General features: G+C 36.9%; 1 protein-coding gene across 3 annotated transcripts; it reads right to left on the reverse strand.

Annotated features, from left to right (window-relative positions):
* Nucleotides 1-168: 168 nt before the first annotated feature.
* On the reverse strand, nucleotides 169-21,661 carry ENAM (enamelin). 3 transcript variants are annotated; one of them, XM_087926417.1, is made up of 9 exons: nucleotides 21,543-21,634; nucleotides 16,171-16,235; nucleotides 15,855-15,923; nucleotides 15,712-15,756; nucleotides 14,566-14,607; nucleotides 9,971-10,297; nucleotides 8,010-8,051; nucleotides 3,801-3,842; nucleotides 169-3,504 (listed from the first exon to the last, which is right to left on the reverse strand). In XM_087926417.1, the coding sequence occupies exons 3-9, from the start codon at nucleotides 15,906-15,908 to the stop codon at nucleotides 928-930; spliced, it is 3,129 nt and encodes a 1,042-aa protein (XP_087782543.1). In that variant the 5' UTR covers nucleotides 15,909-15,923; nucleotides 16,171-16,235; nucleotides 21,543-21,634; the 3' UTR covers nucleotides 169-927. The 3 variants fall into 3 exon arrangements, with proteins under 3 accessions (XP_087782543.1, XP_026568454.1, XP_087782544.1); XM_026712669.2 differs by lacking the exon at nucleotides 16,171-16,235 and having other exon boundaries at nucleotides 21,543-21,661; XM_087926418.1 differs by lacking the exons at nucleotides 3,801-3,842; nucleotides 16,171-16,235 and having other exon boundaries at nucleotides 21,543-21,661.
* Between the last annotated feature and the right edge of the window lie 3,249 nt (nucleotides 21,662-24,910).

A 24,910-nucleotide genomic window follows, 5' to 3' on the forward strand; every position in this document is an offset into this window, starting at 1 on the left:
AATGAATGCATTTTAATGTCAAAGAGCTTCAGAAAAGGAGTGAAAGTGCATTTATTTTAACCTAGTCATTTGTACCCCAGCAAAGAAGAGTACAAAATGTTATTGATGTGCTGTGTTTGATGACAACATTTTTCTTTCTGGACAAACTGAGGCCAAAAGCGCATGGGAAAACTTGGTCCTTGCATAGACATAATATTTGGCTTGTAATATTAGCAGATATATTCATCTGAACACAGATAGGCAGTTTCTGCATGCATACATATATTTACATATAAAATTAGCCATTAATCAAACAATTACCTTTGAACTTAAGGTGAGATACAGATGTAGTGCTGCAGACATATTTATTTAGTTTTGCATTTGTGATAATTGTAAAGGAAAAATACCACAAAACACATACAGGACATTGACAGAAGGATGAGCAGGGGCAAAATGTTATGGATAGACTTTATCCATTTGTGGGAAGAGAGACAAAAGAAAAAAAAAGCAACCAGAATAACACTTTAAAAATAAAATATTCAGGTAGAAAGTTGTCTCTTTGGGTTTGATTGGATTAACTCTCTACTACTCCCTATCCCAACCCAATTTCCTCAAGACTGTCTTAGGTTTGGTTTAAGGTTGTCTTAAATTGATGAGCTACAATTGCAATAATCCCAGCCGTTATTGCTTTTAGACATGCAAATCAGATAAATCTGGATAGCCCCTGATTGGAGAAACATGATCTATAGATTTCAGCTGATAAATGTCAAATCTATTTTGGAACAGCATAGATGTCTTCATTACATTTACCTACATCTGCACTCAAACATCTGCCTTTGAACTTAAGGTAAGATATAGACATAGTTGCTGCAGACATATTTATTTAGTTTTCCATTTGTGATATATTCTGCTTTTGCAGATTCTGAAAAGAAGGTTCTTTTTAATATATCACTCATCTTGGAAGAGTAAACAATCTGTTGTCCTTTCATTTGGTTGTCCCATCTGTTCTTCTGGAGAAGTGAGTTTTAATTGATCTTCTCCTACATCTTGAGATGGGACTGTGCTAGACATTGGCTGGGGTTCAGGCAGCATGATAGGTTTTCCAGCATGCATTGAATTCTCTAAATAAAAGACATCAGAAGGCTGATCCACTAATGGGTCTCCAGTACTAGATATATGCTGTTTTAACCAACTTCCAAAGCATGGTGTCCACCCAAACCCTTGTGTTGCACGGTGAGCCTTCCTATCAATATCACTGGCAGCTTCATTTCTTATGCTTTGTGGTTGTGGAAACCTTAAAGTTGCCCTTTCAAACTCTCTCTTGGGCTGATTTACCTCCACAATATGAGCAAGAACACTATGGCCATCCCCTCTGATACTATTTTTAGAGCAAAGTATACCCTTGGAAGGAAATAATCCAGTTTCATAGATAGTATCATGATCACTTGTTTGGCCTAATAGAGAATTGGAGCATGGAAGACTCATCTCTAGATCTGCTACTTCTTCCCCAAAGTCACCTGGATTTTCTCTTTGATTAGACTTTAAAGAATTGTTCCAATGATTAGACTGGATACCAGCTAGGTATGCAGGACGTCTGGCATACAAGGCATGACTACCTTCTGGATAAGTTGGACTACTTTTTTGTTCCCATGAAACCAGATTGAATTGAGGTGCAATTCTCAAAGGTGCCAGCATATTTTCATTTCCCCCTGGGGACTCACCTGCACAGCAAAAATAATTGATAGTAGGTTGAGAGGTGATGGTTTCGTGTTCTCTTGGATATACACTTGTATTAGGATAATTTCTCCTTCCAGGACCATTATTACTTGAAATGGGTGCACTAATATGTACAGCTCGCCATGTATCTTCAGCATATGTTGGATTTTTTCTGATGTTTGAGGGGTACGTATTAAAATAGGATGATGTTTCTTTGAGAGCAGATGGGTCAGCCACTTTGGTGGCCCATGTATCTCTTTCATCATAAGGTGATCTTCCTTGGAAAATATGACTAGTTTGTGGTGGAGAGTAGGGCAGATTCTTCTCTGTGTGACCATGTGTATTGCTTATATGATATGGAACATTTTCATAATGTTCTGAACCACGAACTGGAGAATGTTCTGGAATCCATCTGTTAATTTCCTCATATGGCAAATTGCCTCTTTCATCGGCTGGTTGTTTTGTATAATATTTGGGATTTATATGGTGCTCACTTGGATTATAGGGGGGATTTTGGTATTGAATATCAGGGTCAGCCAAATGTTTTTCATGGGGCTGTATATTTTGCCTGGAATATAATTCATTTTCCTGCTGAATGCTTCCATGATATTCGCTCCTGTGCATTTGATCTGAAGGCAAAAGGGGCGAATAAGATGGCCTTTCTCTTTGGCCTGGACGCTCTATTGTAGGGAAAATCTGTTTGTCATCCCAAAATTTGGGATAAAAGGAAGGATCTTGCTGCCTGTAAGAATTCTTATCAGAATAAGTAGCATGTTCCCTCTGATGAAAAGAACCTGGGGAGTACGCTGAATTATATCCTGGAGGAGTTTCTTTAACTATCTCTAAATCTTTCTGGTTCCACATTCGGTTTTGTAAAGATGGAAATTGTTCTCTCTGATGATCTGGATGAATAAAGGACTGTTCAATCCAATCATTCTTATGGGCTTCTTTTTCAAATGGAGTTCCCCTTGTATCCAAAAATATGTCATGATGGGATTGACCATTTGACTGTTGTGTTCTAGAAGGGTGATACCTATCAATGTTTTCTTCCACTTTGTTCAGAGAATGGCTTTCTGATGGAGAACTAGGTTGTTTATTACCTCCATATGCTGGATTCTTATTCCACTGAGGTCCTGGATCAGAGCTAGGATGAGCTCTCCAGCTTGATGGATTATTTCCAGGATAATGAAAATTCTCTTGTTCCCCATATGAGTTTGGCCTATTTTTTGCAGTTGGGTGATTACTGTTAATTTTCTGCAGATTAGCTCCGTGAACTGAATTGTCTCTATAAACCCAAGGGTCTTCGGGGTTTTCAGCTTGCATAGATGGATTTCCTCTAGAAACTAAAGTGTTACGTCTTGAATTACTTATATCTGGGTTGGGTTTATAAATATATGTACCACGTCCCCTGGGTTGTTGACTACCTGAAAAAAAGTTGTGAAAAACATTGGTATTTGTAGACTTAGGTCTATTATTTGATTGATCAAAGCCATTCTGGGCTGCTTCATTTTGTCCTGACATATGACCAGTAGGAGAAAGTGTTGGGATTCCGTTTCCACTAACAATTTTCTTGGAAAGACCTGGAAAATTGGCCTCATTATTTGTCGTGCTGATTCCTGAAAGAGTAGCATTCTCTCCATGGCTGGCTGGAATGGTTGAATTTGTGTCTGAAACTGTTGAGTTTGTTGCTGGGTTCTCTTTAGGGGGTTCTTTTTCTTTGGGTTTCTCAAAGTCTTGTTCAAACATCTCTTCAGAATAATAAGGAGGCCGATTTCCTAACCCATGGTAGCCATATCCAAAATATGGAGTCTAAAAATGCAAAGGAGAAAATAATCATATCTTAATCAGGTGTTTCTGATTGCCCTAAAAAGCCAAAGATTCTAAAGAGATCTTACCTCCAAGGCATAATTATGATAAAAGAAATATGATTCAATGCGCAGCAAACTTAAGCCTTAGAACTAGCAAACATTAAATATGGTGATGTGTGCAACTATGGTATAATCAAAGTCTCTTTGAAAATCATGGTAGTTCTTCTCAAACTATGCCTCGATTTTGCTTTACTCGTAGCTCATATATAGATTAGTGCATTTAATTGTTATACTTACCCCTTCTTCGTTGCTGACAGGTGGCTGTCCAAATGGCATATGCTAAGGAGATTAATAAATAAGTCAGGAAGGATTAGGGAAATACAGGATGGAAGCATTAAATAGCTAATGGAATAATAACTCAATCCCAAGGGTGCTTTATCAAGAGGCAAAGATGTTTTGCTTCTCATCACAGAAGCTTCTTCATCTCTCAGAGCTGAAAGAAAATCCAGTTGCCTCTTGAAAAAGCACCCCTGAAACAACCATAACCTGGATGACTGAGAATCTCCCTAGACAGTAATAACTCAATGTTTATCAGTCAAGTATACTTATTTAAGATCTATCAAGAACCAATTTGGTCTAGTGGTTAAGGCACCAGGCTAGAAATCAGGGGTTCCACGAGTTCTAGTCTCTCCATAGTCATGAAAGCCAGCTGGGTGATTTGGGGCCAGTCCAGAGGTGGTATTCAGCAGGTTCTGACCAGTTCTGGAAAATCAGTAGAGGAAATTTTGAGGAGTTCGGAGAACTGGCAAATACCACCTCTGACTGCCCCCATTCATTCTCTGCCTCTTGAGTCCCAGCTGATTGGCTGGGTCTTCTTTTGTTGCCCTGCACAAGAGAACGGAGCTGGAAAGCAGGTTAGTGGGGTGGGGAGAGAATGGGGATTTTTCAGTATCCTTCCCCTGCCACACCCACAGAACCGGTAGTAAAAAAAATTGAATCCCACTACTGGGCCAGCCCCCTTCACTTTTAACCTAACACACCTTGCAGGGTTTTTGTTGTGGAGTAAATAGGAGGAAGAATGAGTATTACGTTTGTTCAGCACCTTGAATTATTTATATAAATAATAAATGTGAGATTAAAAAAATTATCAATATTTTAGTCATTACTTTTTCCCTAATTTTCCTGATCACCTTATTCTCTCTTGTAACTGCATCTTTTTTAAAAAAATATATACACATGTATATTCAAACCTCTCTTTGTCTTTCTATGTTTTGTGGCCTGAGCATAAGCCAACATTGGGAGGAGAATTATTTTATAGGGGATAATTTGGGTGTACATAGGGGTGCTACCCATAGATGTTCTAGGTTCCCTGGAGATGATAGTGGGTGGGACTATTTGAACTACATATGAATTTGTTCTAGGAGATAGCTGGGATAACTATTAATCTGCACACTTTGGAGAAAATATTATAGACTGAGATGCATTTTGTCAGGATTTCAGATATTACATTCTCCTCTCATCTCTTTTTTGATCCTGATCCCTCTTTTCAACAGTTGGTAAATGTCAGCACTTGGGAAACTGAAAAGATTTTAAAAATATATTGGCAGGATCTTTACTCATTCATAGTGCCTTCTAGGTCATCACTGTATGATATAAGCACAATGACAACAGAGTTTATATCACAGTGATGGCTGGATGGTTCATGTTTGAAGATACAACTATAAACCAAAGTTAGAAAAACATCAGTGGAGTAATAAAGTATATTTTATTATGTTTATTCTTTTGCTGAAGTATTTAGTTGAAATCTTTCTTCAGTTGCATTACACAACTTTAAGTACTGAAGCTTTCCCTCTATTTCACTCAATTGTTTGACATTTTTTAAATGGAAAATTTAACTAAGGACACATTTACTATGAGAATTTCTATTAGCTTTTTAGGATTGTTAAGAGTTTGTTTTTCATTAGTTTGTTTTTACTTGCACATTAAGAGAATATGTGAATTTAAAAACTCAATAAACATCTTAAAAACAGAATACAAAATTCAGAAGTAAAAGGGTTCTTCACCATTTTAAAAGTTTTTCATAGTAAGTAAGATGTACACTTAAGGTTTCAGTACTCACTTAGCATAGAACGGCAGAATTTATCTATTTATTTATTTTATTTATTATAAAATTAGAAATATGTGGTATACGTTTTAGTCGTTTTTCAGCTTATTTAAGAAATGTTCTACAGAACATTCTTCATATACAGTTTTGCCTCTAAAAACAGAGCATTGACAATCACAGTAATAATGAAAGGTTCACCAGATTGGCTAAGAGAAATCTGATTGACTGTCACTTTCTAATAGTAGTGATATACAAGTAAGCTATTTATGTAACAGATCATATTGATTAGCTTGCCAATGAAATATTAGAAAGAGTTGCAGGGACCACATATTTTATCAGAGAAGGACTTCATATAATCTCAGGACTGTTTACTCCTGTTCATGATTTTGGCTTTATTATTTTGGGACTAAAAATATCTGGTTGCCCAGACCAACGTAACTGAATGTTTGAGCTACAAGTGGTGTGGTACCTTAGTTACTCTGATTAGATTAGTACTGACATTGTGAGGTGAGGTTATACAGTTATGGTAGGCAGGCAACAGGAAAAAATAATAAACATTTAAAATACTTCCAGGACCATATCTACCATAATTAGTAACAATTAGACACCAAATTGTTATTTGCTACTTAATTTCAGTAGGAAACCAAGCCACTACAACTTAGTGGCATGACAAAAAGGGATATTGAAGAGTTGGTTTGGTTGCTAAAAGAATTGGTTTAACACTTTATCAAAAGAAACAATAACTCTCAAAACAGAATATCTCTCTCCCTAATAAGACCCATAGTCAGGGGTGGGATTCTATCAGTTCGCACCTATTCACTAGAACCGGTTGTTAGAAGAAATTACTGGCCTAATCCTGTAAGGAAGACAGGAAAGAAACATTCTGGTGTTGCTTACAGAAACTGTCTCTCCAATAACTCTTATTATATTCTTGGCAGGACTAGACTTCCTGTCTCAGGAACTTCCCTGGGTTTTTTTTCCCCTCCTTTGCTGGTACTTTGCTTGTGTGGAGTGACCATTCAAAGTTACAATGGCACTGAAAAAAGTGACTTATGACCATTGTTCACACTTATGACTGTTGCAGCATCCCCACAGTCATGAGAGGCCAGGCGAGAAGATGTGAGTGATATTGAGTTGGCCACACCCAGCCAATAACATGACCCCCAAGCCACGCCCACCCAGTCACATGACCACCAAGCCACACCTACCACCTAAGCCATGCCCCACAAAACTGGTTGTTAAAAATTTTGAAACCCGCCCCTGCCCATAGTGTTTTGATTGGAAGCCTCTTGGACCAAAAATCTACAGTAAAAACAATGGTCAGATGGCTTTGAAATTGTCATGATAATTAAATGGTAACCATGTTTCATTGATATCTTGCCTTAAGGTGAGCGTCTCCAGATTTGGCAACTTTAAAACATGAATTCCCAGAATTCCTCAGTCAGCCAGTTTTGGAGACTCCTGCCTTAGGGTGATGTCCCCAGGATTACATCATCAATAAATACACAGAGCATACTGGTTCCTTGAAAGATGTTTAGTTGTGCTCTTTTAAATCATCAATGGATAATCAGTGTTGCATTTTTTTTTCCAGTTCTTTGCATGTACACTTTGCTTTAAGGTGATGTCTCTAGGATTGTATTATGTCATAAATAAAGAAATAAAGAACACTGGTTCCTTGAACAATGGTTAGCCAGGCATCTTAAATCCTGCTGATTTTTAACACAAACAGTCCTCCCACAAATATAACAATTTAATTGCTATCCTCTCCTAAAAAGCATTAGAGGCAAACGAAAGGGAAAATTTCATCCATCTCAAATGTATTTTAATGTCAAAGAGCTCCACAAAAGGTGCATTTAGTCAAGGCACACACAGAGTTTATCTCCTCCTTTTTATCTTCCTGGCAATCTTGTGAGGCAGATGTGACTAAAACTCACTTCGTGGGCTTCATGACTAAAGGAGAATACAATCTAATGGTTATTCGATTCATAACTGTAACTCATTGGACACTTTCCAAATATATGGTCTTTAATTCCCAGAATACCCTGCCAGATAAGTATTTTGGACTTGAAATCCATACATCTGAAGACTTAAAGTTGATTAAGGCCACAGTAATGATTTAGTGTTTTGTAAGAATTATGCTGGGTTTAGTTCTTTTTTGCAGGAGAATGCATGAGCACGTCATAATAGATAATATTTCCAGAACAGGTTTTATCTCATGTTTGAATACAGGAAGGATGTTTCCACTAAGGCAATATATACCACTCACGGACTTTTATATCACAATCTCTATCTCTACCCCTGTCTCCTGAAGGTATTTTTTTAACAGACCCAAACCAATAAACTATAAAACTACTGTATAATCAACCAGCTTCAGATTTCTACATTAAGAATAATTGACTCACCTGTGGAAAATGCCAAGGTGGTTGCGAATATGGAGGAAAACCCTGCAAAAGGAAAGGAACCAGCTGTTATGTATTTACAACATAAAAAAATTGCAGTGTCACTATGCCATGAATGCAGCACAATAATCTTTTGAGGCAGTCTTGGGTTACTGAAAGGACTACAAAATATTTCTGTTCTGGTAGCTTAATTCTAAATAATATGGGCAATGGGGGAAATACTTCTCTGAATAGATGCACCCAAGCTATTTAATATTTGCTTCCAGGCAATAAGTGCCATTTAAGCTGATGGAATTTCACTCCTGAGAAGACACCAAAGGATTGCAATGTGTGTGATTTCCAACATGAGGACTTGAAGCTGAACACACAAATGGTATAGTGACAACACTATTAGGTTATAACCTGTAAATCCAAATGGAACTAGATCCTAGGTAACCATGATTTTTATTAAGTGAACAAGCCTTGATAAGACCATACTTGGAATATTGCATCCAGTTTTGGTCGCAATATAAAAAATATATTGAGAATCTGCAGAAAAGAACAACAAAGATGTATAGGGAACTAGAGGCTAAAACATATGGAGAACGGTTTCAGGAATTGGGTATGACTAGTCTAGTGAAAAGAAGGACTAAAGGTGACATAATAGCAGTGTTCCAATATTTGAAGGGCTGCCACAAAGAAGATGGTGTCATCCTATTTTCCAAGGCATCAGAAGGCAAGACAAGCAATGGAAACCAGCCAAAGAGAGAAGCCACCTTTAACTAAGGAGAAATTTCCTCACAGTTAGACCAATAAACCAGTGGAATGGCTTCCCTTCAGAAGTTGTGGGTGCTCCATCACTAGACGCTTTCAAAAAGAGTCTGGACAGCCATGAATTTGAACTTGTGTAGGTCCCCTGCTTGAGGAGGGGGTTTGAGTAAAAGACCTCCAAGATCCCTTCCAGCTCTGTTATTCTGTTCTGTCTGTGCAAATTTCCTTCCAATGCACATTATTTTATTTTTATGCAACTACTGCCTGTACATATTCCAATGGAGTCTCCCAGAAAACTAATTAAATAACCACAGTAAATGTTTAGAAAATAAATAGTGCCAGTCAGCTCCAAGATTGAAATAAGTTCCCAGAGTGGTACGTATATTAATCCAACACAATGCCTTCTGTAGAGCAACTTAATGATGTTTTACAAATTTGTCTTTGATTTTTGATCATAAATAAATGTCACGTGTATTATGTTAGTCAAGTGCAGCTAAGCCAGCCAAGAGATTTGGTGCATCTTAAAGGCTAATAAATTTATTTGACATAAGCTTTTGTGGAGTCCATTTGAGTAGATACATGCAGTATTCTCTTGAGTAAATATTATACCTTGAGAAACATCTAGGACAAGCTCTTATCACACTCTGTATTGGTGTATTACATGGTACACAGAAATATGTTGATTATGTTTTGATCAGTATCAGCTGGGTTTGTACACAAAGTTGAACATAAACTTAGTTGACAAACCATGGCTGCAAAATTAGCAAACTAAATTAAGCCTAAATCAAATAACCTGATGCAATTGTGAATCAACTGACCCAACTAATGAACAGAGTAAACATTTTCTCCTCTCCTAATCTCTTTCTTCAAATCCTCTACTCCAATTTGGAAGGTTTATTTCCCAAGAAGAATAATTCTTGTTTTTATTTGATGTCTTCAGGATTCTACAATTAGCAATAACACTTAGATTTATATACCACTCCCTAGTGCTTCCTGGCCCTCTCTAAACAGTTTACAGAGTCAGCATATTGCCCCCAACAATCTGGGTCCTCATTTTACCAACCTCTGAACGATGGAAGGATCGAAAGCTGAATCAACTTTGAGCTGGTGAGAAATGAACTCCTGGCAGTGGAATGCAGATTTAGCCTGCAATACTGCATTCTAACCATTGCACCACTGCAGATCTTATAATCATTTCAAATCTACTCATTTACCTGGGGCTGTTGCTGTTGCTGTTTTCCCTCCTTAGGATGCTGAAATGGTACTTGTGGGTAAGTCTGAGATGGGTTGGTCTTTTGTGGCTGTTTTGGCAGAGGTTGTGGCTGCTGATATCTTGGTTGCTGTTGTGGTGGTAACTGTGGCCTTTCGTTGGGCTGCTTAGTTCCTGGAATTTGTTGAGGCTTCTGTTGGGGAACCTTAGAAGCTTGACGGGTTGATGAGGCTGATTGTGGCCAGAGGAAAAATCTCTGCAGAGGCAATATAGGCCACTGGGAGAACATCTGTGGGTAATTTGAATGGTAGCCATAAAAGGAACCAGCAATCTGAAATAAAAGTTTTTTTTAAAAAAAAATTAGTGTAGTGTTTCAGCACATGGGAATCAAATGTTTAATGTTGTACTTTGTTGCTCTTCCACTGTAGTTGATTTTTTGCAAGACTAAGAGGTTTTAGATGGCAAAAATGTACAGAAATTTAGGGCTCCTACGTAGCAGCTTCTGTGATCCAGCAGTGTGCTGCAGCTGTCAAAAAAGAATCAAGATGGCATGAAGTATTAATGCCACTTTATAATGCCCTGGTAAAACCATATATGGAATATTGCATCCAGTTTTGGTCAACACAATGTAAAAAAGATGTAGAGATTCTGGAAAGAGTACAGAAAAGAGCAACAAAGATGATGGGTACTGGAGGAGCACCCAAGAACCATTGCTGGAACTGGATATGTCTAGTTTGATGAAAAGAAGGACTAGGGATGACATGATAGCAGTGTTCCAATATCTCAGGGTCTGCCACAAAGAAGAGGGAGTCAATCTATTCTCCAAAGCACCTGAAGGCAGAACAAGAAGGCAGAACAAGAATCAATGAGTGAAAACTAATCAAGGAGAGAAGCAACTTTGAACTAAGGAGAAATTTCCTGACAGTTAGAACAATTAATTCGTGGAACAACTTGCCTCCAGAGATTGTGTGTGCTACGACACTGTAGGTTTTTAAAAAGAGATTGGACAACAATTTGTTGAAATGATATAGGATTTTCTACTTGACCAGAGGTTTGGACTAGAAGACCTCCAAAGTTCCTTCCAACTTTGTTATTTTGACTGGTTTGATCCACTTTGGAGTTGTTTCTCAGCTTCTACTCTTGCATGATATGGACTGGCTTTGGGACCCCCCTTGCATATCAATTTCCTCTTATTTTGGCAGTGTCTACTCCGCTGTTCCAATAACATATAAACATGGCTGAAACTATTGAGTAAACTGCTGGTTACAAAAATGTCAGCATATGATGTTGTCACCATAACAATTTGCGATGAATTGTGGAGTAACCCTCAGGTTTCCTGGAATATAAAAAGGAGCTGCAGTTGATTTGTTTTCTTTATGGATGAAGTTGGGATAAGGAGATTTCTGTTATTACAGGAGCCATGCTAGCTTTAGGAGACAGAGTAGTGGCTGAATGCCATTTTGATTTCTTCTCATTGTTTAGATAGAGGGAGTATTGGTGGGCTCATGAGAGAGGGCTGTGAAAATATTTACAGACTCCTCACATCCCAGACATAAACTGTCTCAATTCATTCCCTCAAAATGACGCTATAGAGCACTGCACACCAGAACAACTAGACACAAGGACAGTTTTTTCCCAAAAGCCATCACTCTGCTAAACCAATAATTCCCTCAACGTTGTTCAACTATTTACAAAGTCTGCACTACTATTACTATTAACCTTCTCATCACTCCTTATCACCCATCCCCTCCCACTTGTGACTGTAAGGATACAAGCAACAGTCAATATAAATCTTTAGGATACAAGCAACTTTGTTGCTTGTATCCTAAAAATTTATATTGACTGTTTCCTAGTATGATTTGATTGCTTATTGTACCCTATGACTATCTTTAAGTGTTGTACCTTATGATTCTTGACTCTTGACGAATGTATCTTTTCTTTTATGTATACAGAGAGCATCTGCACCAAGATAAATTCCTTGTGTGTCCAACCACATTTGGCCAATAAAGAATTCTATTCTATTCTATTCTATTCTATTCTATTCTATTCTATTCTATTCTATTCTATTCTATTCTATTCCATTCCATTCCATTCCATTCCATTCATAGTAAGCAAGTTTTCTGCATTTAAAGGCCAACATAACTGAATATAATCAGAGAACAGTTCTGATATGCCTTGGAAGGTTTAGGGACAAAAATATGGATCATCTGTAAATGCACTCTTTAACAACAACTATCCAAGAATTTAGATAGTATCACAAGATTCTTCTATGCAAAGGCTTCATGAAGGGGATAAAACACAAAGTGAGAATATTTGAATTATATCTCAAACACATTTTCTAAAATAATTTTAGAAAATGATGCTAGTAACATTGTTTTATTGTTTATAATGTTTAATCCAATTTCTAATCTACCTAATTGAGAAAATCCTAGGTGACTAGCAAATAAAATAAAACTAGAAATTAATCCATTTTCTAAGCCACGTGAAAACCCTTGTGGCTAGCAAGTAAAAGAAAGAGAACAAGCATTAAAAAAAGAGAACATGGGTGATTAATTCTATGGAAATAACATCACTGATTAATATTTCTATTACATGAAATTTTCAGTGGATATTGCAAGATTTAGACAGGTATAGATGGATACAATTAGAAAAGCATTACGTAGCCTGGAAGAAATCTAACATTTTCCCTGGTAGAAGACACTTCCCTTCTATTTAGAACGGAAGCATATTTTTTTGGAAGAGATGGGTTCAATGGTGGTATGCTACCAGTTCAGACCGGTTCACTTGAACCAGTAGTAAAAAGAAAAAAGCCTCCATTCAGCTGAGAGGGGAAACAAAAGCCTCTGATCAGCTGATCAGCTGAGAGGATAAAAGACCAAAAAGCACATGAGAGGGTGGGAGGGTCGCTCCTAGCTCTTTGTTTCTTCATCCTCTCAGCTAATTGGCTTGTTAGGGGTGTGCACCAGAGGTGGTATTCAGCAGGTTCTGACCAGTTCTGGAGAACCGGTAGCGGAAATTTTGAATAGTTCGGAGAACCAGCAAACACCACTTCTGTCTGGAGCTTTTACAGTATCCTTCCCCTGCCACGCCCACCAAGCCACGCCCACAGAACCAGTAGTAAAAAAATTTGAATTCCACCACTGGTGTGTTCATTAGAGGTGCATGCACTTGCACACATGCACAATCACCCACCGAACTGATAGTGACTAAGGTAGGATCCCACTACTGGATGGGTTGTACAGAATCCCACATAACATAGTATGAAATTTTAATGGGTATTTTCAGTAGGAACTCAAAGTAGGATCCTCCTGTCCTGATAATGTTAGCATTCAAAGATATGAGAATATCTGCAAAATTTTAACATGAATTAGCCCGCAATTAGCAAGGTGACAGCAGTTGAAGTACTGTTGTACTTCCAACTGACAGATATATAGTTTTAAGACCATTATATAGTTTTAAGACTCAAGAGACCTTTCAACTTTGCAGTGTCATGGGGATATCATTCAATAATCCAGACCAGGAGAAGAATTTTGATTGAAGCCTGCATGTTTGTATGGTTTGTACTGGATGTACAGTAATAAACGTATTACCAGGTTAGAATCAGAATTAGGGGAGTGGACACAGGTAATATCTAAGTGATCAGATGTATATTATTCAGCAACAAGTCCCTGATGGATACTGATGCAGTGATATTACTGGAGGACATTTAACCTGCATTTTTTTCTAGAAGTTTGACTTTATGTTTAGATTATTTTGTTTAGAGTGTCATCCTCACATTTTGCTGCCCATAGTGCAAAAATGACTTTCTAACCATTTTTAGGAGACACATCCTCCCAATGCAAAACATTCACTGTTTCATTTGCAGCAGCTGATTTTGGCTTATCGTGAAAACCTAATTAGGATCACAGTTGGTTAGTAGGATTTGTGCAATGTAAGTCAAAAAACATTTTCTGGAACGTTTCTTTAATAAGGTTCAGTAGGTGTTTGGTTATTCCTGTTCTTTCTGATGTATCTTCTGAATTAAATCCAAAGCATTGCACAGCCCTTTTGATTAGTACCTGGATGGGAGATGAAGAAACTTCAAGGTTGTATGTGGGCAGGAAGGTTGATATGGAAGGCAAAGGCAAATCACTTTCATATTATTGCAATAAAAACTACAGGGGCATGACCAACTGAGGTTGGCTCTAAGGAGAATTTACGCTAGTGCAAGTAGAATGTTATGTCAGATCATCTTTTATGTCTGTCATGCTTCAAAAAAGCTGCTTTATAATCTGCCCTTTATTATACTCCTTTTAAAGCTGAAATGTTGTTTTCAACTGCTTTTGTTTATATCCCTTGCTTCAGAGGATATTAAGAACTGGCATATCCTAGTATAAAATAAAGTTAAAAGTAAATAAAATCTGATGAAAGCAATACCATCTCCTTCCTACCTTCACACTGAGTGAGCTGGAAGCTTCTTAGTAGTGACAGATTTCTCTCCAATTCTCACAGTAACTTTTCAAAAGTAACACATTTAAATTTCAAGATTCATTTTCATTTATTGTACATTTCATTGTGTGTAATAGTACTATTCTTCCAAGAAGAAGAAGAAAGACTTACTTGTGGTGGATTTATATAACCATATGGACCAAACTGCATCATCTGTAAGAAAATACATTTATTACCTTGTGTCTTTTGGGTAAATGAGAATATTGTTCATTAGGCTGAACTACCAGCATTTTAGCAATAACAATAGCATTTAGACCAGGGGTGTCAAACTCATGTCATTGTGTCACATGACGTATCAGGACTTTCCCCCCCTTCCCTAAACTGGACATGCTGGACAACCTCAGCATGTGATACGTGGGCCAGGAGTTTGACAGCCCTGATTTAGACTTATGTATTGCTTCACAATGCTTTACAGTTCTCTCTAAGTGGTTTTCAGAATCAGCATATTGCTCCCAACAATCTGGATCCTCATTTCACTGACCTCAGAAGGATGAACTCAAGGCTGACTCAGACCTTGAGTCGGTCAGGATTGAACTGCTGGCAGGCAGCAGAATTAGCCTGGCAATAACCGCATTCCACTGTGCCACCATGGCTCTTACCATTTTATTAAAACGTGGCTAGTTAAGGAATTCTGCAAGTTGAAGTCCACCCATGTTAAAGTTTCCAATTTTGAGAAACCAAAACTTCTTGACCATCACTCTCAATGCTGGAAATAAAATTGACTACTGACCATTCAAGCCTGCAACTCCTACTTCAGAATAGTCCAGTGGGTTCTATGTTCAAAAAAAGTGAGATCATAGCCTTAAACATAACCATCTGGACCCAGAAAAAATCCCAATTCTTCCAGATTTTTCCTCTTAAAGGAAAGGGGTGCTTTGAAAATATATATGAAAGTTTTATTTTTACTTTTAGGCATTTAAAAAGATGAGTTCATTTACTGCCAGCTAGATTATTCACACATCTAAATGGGCTTTGTTTTCTAAGAATTTCCTCACCATAATTTTATCTGTGTTAGAAATTGACCCACGGTCCTCTCAAGGCAATGTATGTCCTTCACCTTTGTCCTCTAACAGTGTCCTTCCATTCTGACTTTGCATACTTTATGATCTTCAAACTAGATAGTGACTCTGAGCATCCACAAATGGATTGAGTGATGGGAGAAAAGTTAACCTGTGGGATTAGGATAATTTTTGCTTGAATTAATAAATCCAAGGCCTCTTTTTCAGTGGAAAAAAAAAAGGTGAAAAATATACGTACTTCTTCACTTTTGCTTCCATATCCTGCCCTACGTGGTTTGCGCAGCTAGAGAGAAGGAAGAAATAGATGTATGACTGAGTTTCACAAGCAGGGAATTAAAAAAAAATGAAATGCAATAAAGTGTCTGGTTCTGAAATACTCACCGGACCAGCATAAGATATGCCTACAAGGCATAGATATAGGAGGATTAACTTCATCTTTCAACTTCTCCACTAAGTAGAGATAAACACAATAAACAGTCCATTACATACTTATTTTAGCACAGTGGCTTTTACAGCTCAAATCAGGAAAGAGTATCTCTCATGTTATCATGAGAGGTGTCAATGGGCTTGAAATGATTACTGGAGAAAAAAAATGTTAATTCTTCTCACCATTGCAAAGCAACCACAGTTGACTTAGTGAAATAGGGAACCATGCCTTTAAATAAGGTATGTATTGATTGTGAAAAACTAAACTTACCACAGTAAGAAAACCCCAAAGTTTCCTCTGATGTAATTTCTGCCAACACAATGCTTGAACTGTAACTAACAGACAAAGGTGTTAACTTGGAGGGTATCCTATACCATCTGAAGCTGTCTCTTAGATCAACTTCAAAACCTTAAAATGGTTGATTGTTCAGTAGTCTCAGAGCCTTTCCTTTGCTTTCTAGATGTTTGCACGCATGGATGTGTTCATCCCCATCAGCAGTGGGATCCTTCCTGTGCCACTACTAGTTCAGTGATCGCTTGCGCACGCATGCGCACGTAATGCGCACATTCCTAACGCAGGCGCGCAGCTTTCCACACACCGGCTGAGGCCCGCAGCGCCAATCAGCTGAGAGGAGAAAGAAGAGAAAAGCGCAGAGGTGGGTGGGAGGGCTGTTCCTGCGCTTTTCTCTTCTTTTTCCCCTCAGGTGATCTCTGAGACTTTCTTTCCTCCTCTCAGCTGATCGTTGGAGGCTTTTTTTACTACCAGTTCAGCCGCACCAGGCCGAACTGGTAGCATACCACCACTGATCCCCATCCCTTTTTCGTATTTATCACTTTGACACAAAAACAGACATTTCTTTTTTCTCTCTCTCTCTTTTCCTGTGATATAACAACGTCAAAGATATAGGGCACAGGTTGTTCTTTTCTTCCTGTTTTCATGGTAGGTTAAAAGAAACTTTGTTGCAAGGAAGAATTAATATTTCATTTCTATAGAAGCAAAGCACAGTGTTCCCAGAATGCACAAAAGTCTTCTCTTGAATATTTTTACAGGAAGAGAAGGGAACTATATAGTGCTATGGACAGGGGTGTGGAGGAAGCAAGAAAGCATACATCATCCAGACTGGATAGAAACAAAAAGAAAGTAGGAGATGTAAGGATTAAATGGAGAATGAGTGTCTATGGTTGTGGCTAGTTCATTAATTTAACAGACATTATTATATCAACCACAAAATTATGTATTTTTAGAAAAGAAAAAAGATAAAGAAAAGAAAAATCAACTGCTGACCAATAGCTGTCCAAAGGCAACAATCAGTCACTGGAGGAAATGAAACGAGACACTGAAGCCAATCAGATTGGGGGCTAATATCAGAACGGAAGAGTTGGAAATCATCCACTCTAAAGGGCTTAAGGAGAGCTTTTTGGTGTAGTATTTAAGGCACAAGGCTGGAAACAGGGAGACTTGATTCCCGCCATAGCCACAAAGGCAGCTGGGTGACCTTCGGTTAGTCCCCCTCAGTCATAAAAAGAAGACAAGGCAAATGCAAACCCTTCATGAATCTTGCCAAGAGAACTGCAGGGACCAGTGCAGGCAACCACCAGATGTCAACACTGACTCAAAGAGACAAAAGAAGAGGCTCAGGTAAGAAAGCAGCAAATCTGAATCAAATCTGGAAAACACAGCTGGAGTATGAATTTGAAATTGTCTCAAAGTGAGAGGACATCCATTTATTCATTCCTGCATTCAGGAAGCAGAGTGCCCCATAGTGGCAATGGGTCAAATAGAAAGTATGGATGTGCTATTGCTTCAAAGTGTTTTATCTTCTATGTAAAGATTTAATCAGGTAGCTTTTTTAAAAAAAAAAGCCAGGGAAAGCACAAAGATCATGGCTTCTTTCCAACCCCTTAATAGTAGCTACACTCTGGGTCATGTGACCAGAAGGGAGGAGACGGGTGCTTAAGGATGAGGGGTGGAGGAAAACTAGGGGAGTTTCTTTTCTCCTCCACCTGCTGTGGCCTGATTCAATGTTATCTTCCTTTTATTGGCTTCTTCTGCATACCACATTTGGTCAGATTCATTTTTTTAGAAGGCCGTTCTGCTGGCAACTTTCCAACTTTCTGTTGGTTTGGAAGGAATTCAAAAGAGTGAAACCTAAGCATTGCAGAAAGGATGGGTGTGTACCTAATGTATATGGGACCTCTCTGCATAAGATTCAGTTTGCATTTGACCAAGAAATATTTTACCTCCAATATGTCTCTGCATTTGACTGATTAATATCTCGTGGAAGAGTTCCAAACAAAAGTAATAAGAACTGTGCTATAATCATAGTTGCTTTGAACGACTATATTATGTTGCTACCTGTTGTGTTTTTAACCCTAACCTTTACAAGAAGCTCAGTACATGCATGTAACAAGAAAACTGGAATTGTATACTCTATTCCAACTTCCATCTTTCTGTGCATCCACCTTAATACCGTATATTCGGTTTCCTAGGATTTCTAGTCTGTCATGGACAAATAGAAAAGGGAAAAGGTAGTTCCAGGATGGGTTTTTCATCCTATTTTCCACAGTGTCCAGCCAGATATTGAATGTCTATCACAGTGAGTACTTAGATATGACGCCAGAAAATAAGCTTTTTCTAATATTAAAAAAGAAAATTCCATTCAGCTGGAAAATGAGCATGGAGGTATAAACTAAGGGTTAGCAAACTACACTCCATGGGAGAAACCCACCTGTTTTATATGGCTCACAAGCTATGAATGGATGGGCAGATAGTAGACAAAGGAGCTGGCCAAAGATCAGGAAAAGCATAACTTGAGTGGATGTGGCAACCTATCAGAGATTTCCTTACTAGTGTCCAGTACTCTCCAATGGCTGCCACATTCCTAGACTTGCCTGCTGCCAGCTCCCTTGGAGAGGGAGTAAGAGATCTTGCCCTTTAGAGAAAAAGTTTACCATCTCATGGTATAGAATGCATCATTCTGATCCAGTTTGGTTCAATCCAGTTTTGTTGAACTTCAGGAGTTTTGGGAGTTACTAAGCTTGGGAATCTATATTTATGATTCAATGACTGGATGGATGGATATCCCAAAGTTGAGCAAACCAAGATCAGATGTTATATAAACTCTATATAAAAAGGGAATGGGGAAAAAAAGAAGCCATATGGCCTAGGTGTTATAGACACTAGCCAAGAAACCTGCAATTTAGAAGGGCTAGCTGTGAAAAGATATGGGCATACCTGCTAGTGATTCTGTTTAGCAAACATTTCCACCTTTACCAAGAGGCTACTATATTATATTATGCAAGAAGGTATCTCTCTAGGTCTAGGTAGCACCTGCAAGAAATGGTTGTATTTTTAGTTGGGATATTCAAGGCAATAAAGCTTTATTGATTTTATAGATTCATTCATTATCTGTGTTTATATAGCTGTCTATCTCGAATACATGACTCTGGGCAGCTCACAATAATTAAAATTATACAAAAACAATTACATCACATATACACACAGAGAGAATAGAAATATTATTTTAAAAAACCTTATATAGTACAACACTGAGATATATGGCTAAGGTATTCCAACAACAATTAACAAAGCCATTGACCAGGCTGTATACATACCCAGATCTCCAAACTCAGTATAGATATTATGCATTTTACACTGGAATTTGAAACATGACTTATCCAATGTCCAAATAAGTGGAACAAATTAGTTATGTTATGTTGGTCATTTACAGTGTAATTGTAACCATGTACAGTATACATGAAAGTCCCTGTAATTTCAACTGTGCCATGTTCATAGATACTTCTGTTCCCAATATCTATTGGGTGGTGGCAGCATCGAGCTGACCTTGGCAGAGTCAAGTGAAGCAGGATTGGATTGTCTAACTTAGGACACTACTAGGAAATCCAAAGATTGTTTGTTAGACTGGAATACCCAGAAAACATCCCTGCAACACTTCCCTGTTGTTTCCAAGAGAACCACATCGAACTGTCACATATTCACCATAAGGTGAGATCAACTTGAGTCAATCTTTATCTTGAACTCCTCACCATTGAATAGTCTCTCCCTGAACCCACAGAACTTTCATAGTTGAAAGTTTTAAAGGAAAAGCAAATTAAAAGTGAAGCCTAAAGCCTTAAGCCTTTGCCTTATGGTCCATCTTCCACTTTAATTAAGAAGGATGACCAAGAAGGTCACAGCAACACTTTACCTCTCTGCCATATTATTAATTACAACAATGTAAAATCACAGCTTCCAATACTTTAGCAGATTTTGATTTTTATACATATCAAGTTCTTCCCAAAAACCTAGGGTGTCAAAATGTATCGGCCTAATATACGCAGATCCAAGCAGTTGGCCTTTTGTAATTGACAATTGAGAATTTTCTCAATGAACAGAATTTCCAAGTGCCATTCAAAATTTTCTGGTGTGGTGCCCATTTTGCTTATGATCACTGGAACCACCATGACTTATTATGGTTTGTGCCATGATTTTTAACTTCAGTTTTCAGATCTTAATCTTCTTGATCAATTATCTTCTTGATCTTGATCTTCTCTGATTCATTGTCTTCTTTTCTGCTATCCCTTAGTATTGCCACATCAATGACCTACACTTATTGGTTCATCTGAAAAGTCTAACAATCCTCTTTTAAAGCAAAGATTTCTTCCTGGTGTTTCAGTTATAGATCTTCAGTTTGTAATTTTTGAAATGTTTTATTTATTCATGATTTCTGAAATCAAAATAGCTTCTATAGAGGTGATCACTATTAAACCCATAGATTCTTTATGGGCAGATAACTTTACATCTAAGAATCTAGGAGAAGTTGTTTTTACCTACAACTTTCAATAACAAAAGTGGACTTTGCTATTATTGAAGTTCATGAAGAAAAATACACATACACACACACACACACACACACACACACACACACACTTATATATCACCTTATCTGCCTTCTTATTGCAATTTTCTACTGTCTAAAACTTGCAAGAAGGGTTAAATTTTAAAAATCAGCATTAAAATGCAAATCTTAGTACAAATAGGAAAATCTCATCAGGTAAAACCAAAATCAATCTTGCTTAGTTTAATAAAGCTAATGTCTAGTTTTCTTGCAATCTATATCTTACAGAATTGACATTAGGATGACCTGGGAATATGTAGTAGGAATTAGCAAAAGACATCAGATGACCAATCATTTTTGTTCTGTAGTAACAAAAGAAACAGGAAATCTATACAGCCAGCTTTATAATTTTAATATTTGTAACAAATTTGGTAGGATCTGCAATGTAGAGTTTGCATACATCACTGGTTTACCAGTTACCTACTTGAAGGTAATAAACATTTAATGTGTAATCATACCAAAATTAAACACATTTAGTCTTTTTTGTTGTAAAATAAATGCCTATATTTTCCTACAAAGTTTTAAAAAATCCAATTTTGATTACGCTTTAAATTTTTAACTGGAATGCAAAAATCCCAAAACATGGGATTGCAAAGACATATATTTGCAAGATAGAAAATCAGTTAATGGATATTCTTCTTGATTAATATTTACACCCATGAGAAGAGTAAATGTTAAGTTAAAAATAAACTATAGAATAATTATAATATACTACAAATGTAATATAATATAACAATATAATTACCTCTTAAATGTGGGGAAATAGCTTTGGGATCCTCAGAGGAGTTGAGGAAAAAAATACAGATAAGAATGAAAAATCAAAGAATTGGCTCTCCATTCTAAAGTCAATGGCAGGACAGGCTTTAACTGTTGTTTTAGAATCTTAGAACCAATCAAGGCTTATAAGACATTTGACGTCATTCTGAACTCTAGCCTCTCAGCTGATACAGTCCATGTAAGATTTTGGATATGTTATTATAAGAGCTGAGAAAAGCTCTCTTATTATGTTTAATAAGAGTTGGGAGAGGGAGCTTACACTGCAATCCTTCCTATATACATCTATGTCACTCTCATCCAGCCAGGTGTTTTTATTTTTTACTTTTTTTTTAAAAAATAGTGTTATAAGTATCAAATGAGGATTTAGCAGCTGTACTGGAGAAACAGACTTTGAGAACTGTATTCATACAGGCCCTAGTATCTTGATGGAAAAATCACTCCAATAAGATACACTAAATGTATAACATCCTTCCTTAATAGGATACCTTATGGGTGTTTAGACTACAATTCTAGACACAGTTCCATCCTGGTCTGGGAATTGTAAGAATTCTAACATATCTGAAAGGCAATAGAATAGGGAACATTTGAATGAATGAATTGAATTGAATTGAATGAATGAATGAATGAATGAATGAATGAACAAATTAATGATGCCTATCATGCCTAATTGTAAAAAAGCAAAAAAAAAAAAATGGGTTTGAATACAGAGAATGACAACAAATTTTAAAGATAAATTCAGAACAATTTTTTCTTTTGGGTTGGGATTAATGGAGAGTCAATTAGAAATCCTGGGATATTATTTTTATATATGATACTGCTGCAGAAGTATTATATGCACAAAAATGGAAAGACTTTGAAATACCCACAATTGAAGGAAGGGTTGAAAAAGATGACAAAATTAGCAGAGAGGGCAAAATTAACTTGTTTGATTAGAGAAATACCATACTACATTTATTACTGCCCAGAAACCTCTTATGGACTTTTTGCTGAAGAAAGAGAAAAATAAACTTATGGGTATGAAGTTTGGAAAGAGTAGCGTATAGAAAGAAAGAAATAAACTAATGTAACCTTAGAGACAATAAAATATAAATATATACAATTACTGTTAAGAAGATTGCAAACAAATTCTTCCTTATAATCTTTCCCCCCTTTTCTTCTATTTCTATTTCTTTTTCTGTTGTTTGTCCTTTTTCTTTTTTCTTTATGTTTTTATTCCCTTTAGAGGAGGAAGCTGCTGGATATGTGTGTGTGTATGTGTGTGTGTGTGTGTGTGTGTGTGTGTGTATTCTTTGACAGTTTATTTGAAAAGGGATTAACCGTCATGTATTTATTTGCACCAAGGTCAAACTACAATTAATAGTACAGATCTCAATACATTGCACTCTAGTAGGGAAAAAAGTAGACAGAAGCTACCAAAATATTTATTATTATTTCATATACTGATGTTTGATGTTTCTTAAATTGTTATATTATATTAACTGTTACTATATCTGTAAGATACCCAGAGTCACATTTTATAAGTTGGGTAGCTATATACATTTGCTAAATAAATTATTAAATAAAAGTTGCATTTGTTCTTTTATTCTTTATAAAATTTGTACACCACTTTCCAAACTCAGGTTTTCTCAAGACAGCATCCAACAATTTAGAACAAATACCTAAAGTATTAGGTAATTATTTCATTGTTGTTTGCTACCCAGAGTTAGTTTTGTGAGATAGCTGACTATATAAATTTGCTAAATAATTAAAACATAGGATGACATTAGTGATTAAAACAGCACACAGAGTATTTGAAACTTTCCCATATTTAACATATAAACATAAGTGATTAAAATGCCTTAGAAAATACACTTTATTTACTATTGTTATCATAGATTCCAGAAGATTACCTTATTATGGGCCAATCATAACTATGTTTAAGTTTTCAGAAAAGTTTAAATCCATCAGACAAACAAATGGGGAAAAGAACTGGACACTTAAGCTCACAGAAAAGAAACCATCACAAATAATATGACTAGCCCACTCTGTCTCAGAAAACATCATAATTCCAATTTATTTTAGAGAACTTCCTGCTGAATCCAGATACTCCTTGGAGTAGCTCAGAGAAGAGATTATGCAAAAGGACTTTTTCTATGCCAGAAGAGTTGTTTGCAATAGTCAAAATTTCCCAGTATGTCATTGATCTCAATAGGAAAATAGGAAAAATATACTTCGTACCAAGACAACCTGTTCATAGTTTCTTCTGCCATATCCCATATTCACCCGTTTCACTTAATCTGCCTTATTTATATTCAGGGAAAATATCCAGGTCTAACAGAACAATCTCCATTCACAAACAAATAAGTGCATTATCTAAAATAAAGTTTGCCTCTCTATTTTGCTCTGCAAATGGCGATGGCAACCTTTAAGATGTATGGACTTCAACTCCAAGAATTCCCCACCCAGCCTTTCTGTTCCTTGCTGACTGGGGAATTCTAGGAGTTAAAATCCATGCATCTTAAAGTTGCTAAGGTTGACAAACACTAGCAGAGGTATTACTCAAGTTACAACCATTTGTTTTAAGTTAGAACAGCACTGAAAAAGGGGCTTGTGACCCCAAATTTATACCATTGCAACATCTCCATAGTCAGGCAATCAAAATTTGGGTACTTGGCAACCGGCGTGTATTTATGATGGTTGCAAATGTCCCAGGAAATGTGGTTGCCATTTCTGACCTTCCCAGTTGGCTTCCAACAAATGGTCAATGGAGGAAGCTGGATTCATGTAATGACTGTGTAATTCACTTAACAGCTGCAATGTTCTGCTTAATGGCAAAAAAGGGTTGTAAAATTGGGTATGACTCACTTAAAACCATCTTGCTTACAATGCAAATTCTGCCCCCTATTTGTAAGTGAAGGACTAGATTTATAGGGACTGAGTTGATCAAGAATCTAAAATATGTAAGTTGTTCAACAAAAATGTTATTAAAGAGTTAATAATCCTAGAAGTGAAATGGGAATTGCATATACCATATGCCACACCCCTCCCTCTAAATGCTTGAAAATGGCAACGATTTTTAGATAGGCAAGTTTGCCTGGAAATTTTCCCTAAAAGTAAAAGCTATGGATATAATATTGCAACTATCAGCCATGCTGGCTGAGAATTATTGGAGCTTTTATCCAATATTCTGGGGAGTACTGTGTTGAGAGAGTTTGATATTGTACTGTGAATTATCTAATGCTTTAAGAAATCAGGTTTAATGACTAACAGATGTATTATGATATAGGATTTTGCAAGTTAGAGGCCTTATGGTCCATCATCTTAAAATGCATATGATGAATTATTTCCATTTTACGG

Source organism: Pseudonaja textilis, chromosome 2 (assembly GCF_049901715.1).
Source record: "Pseudonaja textilis isolate UNSWEBS1 chromosome 2, rPseTex1.2, whole genome shotgun sequence".
Classification (NCBI taxonomy): Eukaryota; Metazoa; Chordata; class Lepidosauria; order Squamata; family Elapidae; genus Pseudonaja; species Pseudonaja textilis.

Coding starts and splice junctions, on each gene's coding strand:
- ENAM (XM_026712669.2), bottom strand. CDS start 15,908: ATGAAGTTAATCCTCCTATATCTATGCCTTGTAGGCATATCTTATGCT. Junction 10,298..14,565: donor GTTATATAAATCCACCACAA/GTAAGTCTTTCT, acceptor CTTTTATTTCAG/ATTGCTGGTTCCTTTTATGG. Junction 3,843..8,009: donor CACCTTGGCATTTTCCACAG/GTGAGTCAATTA, acceptor TAATCTCCTTAG/CATATGCCATTTGGACAGCC.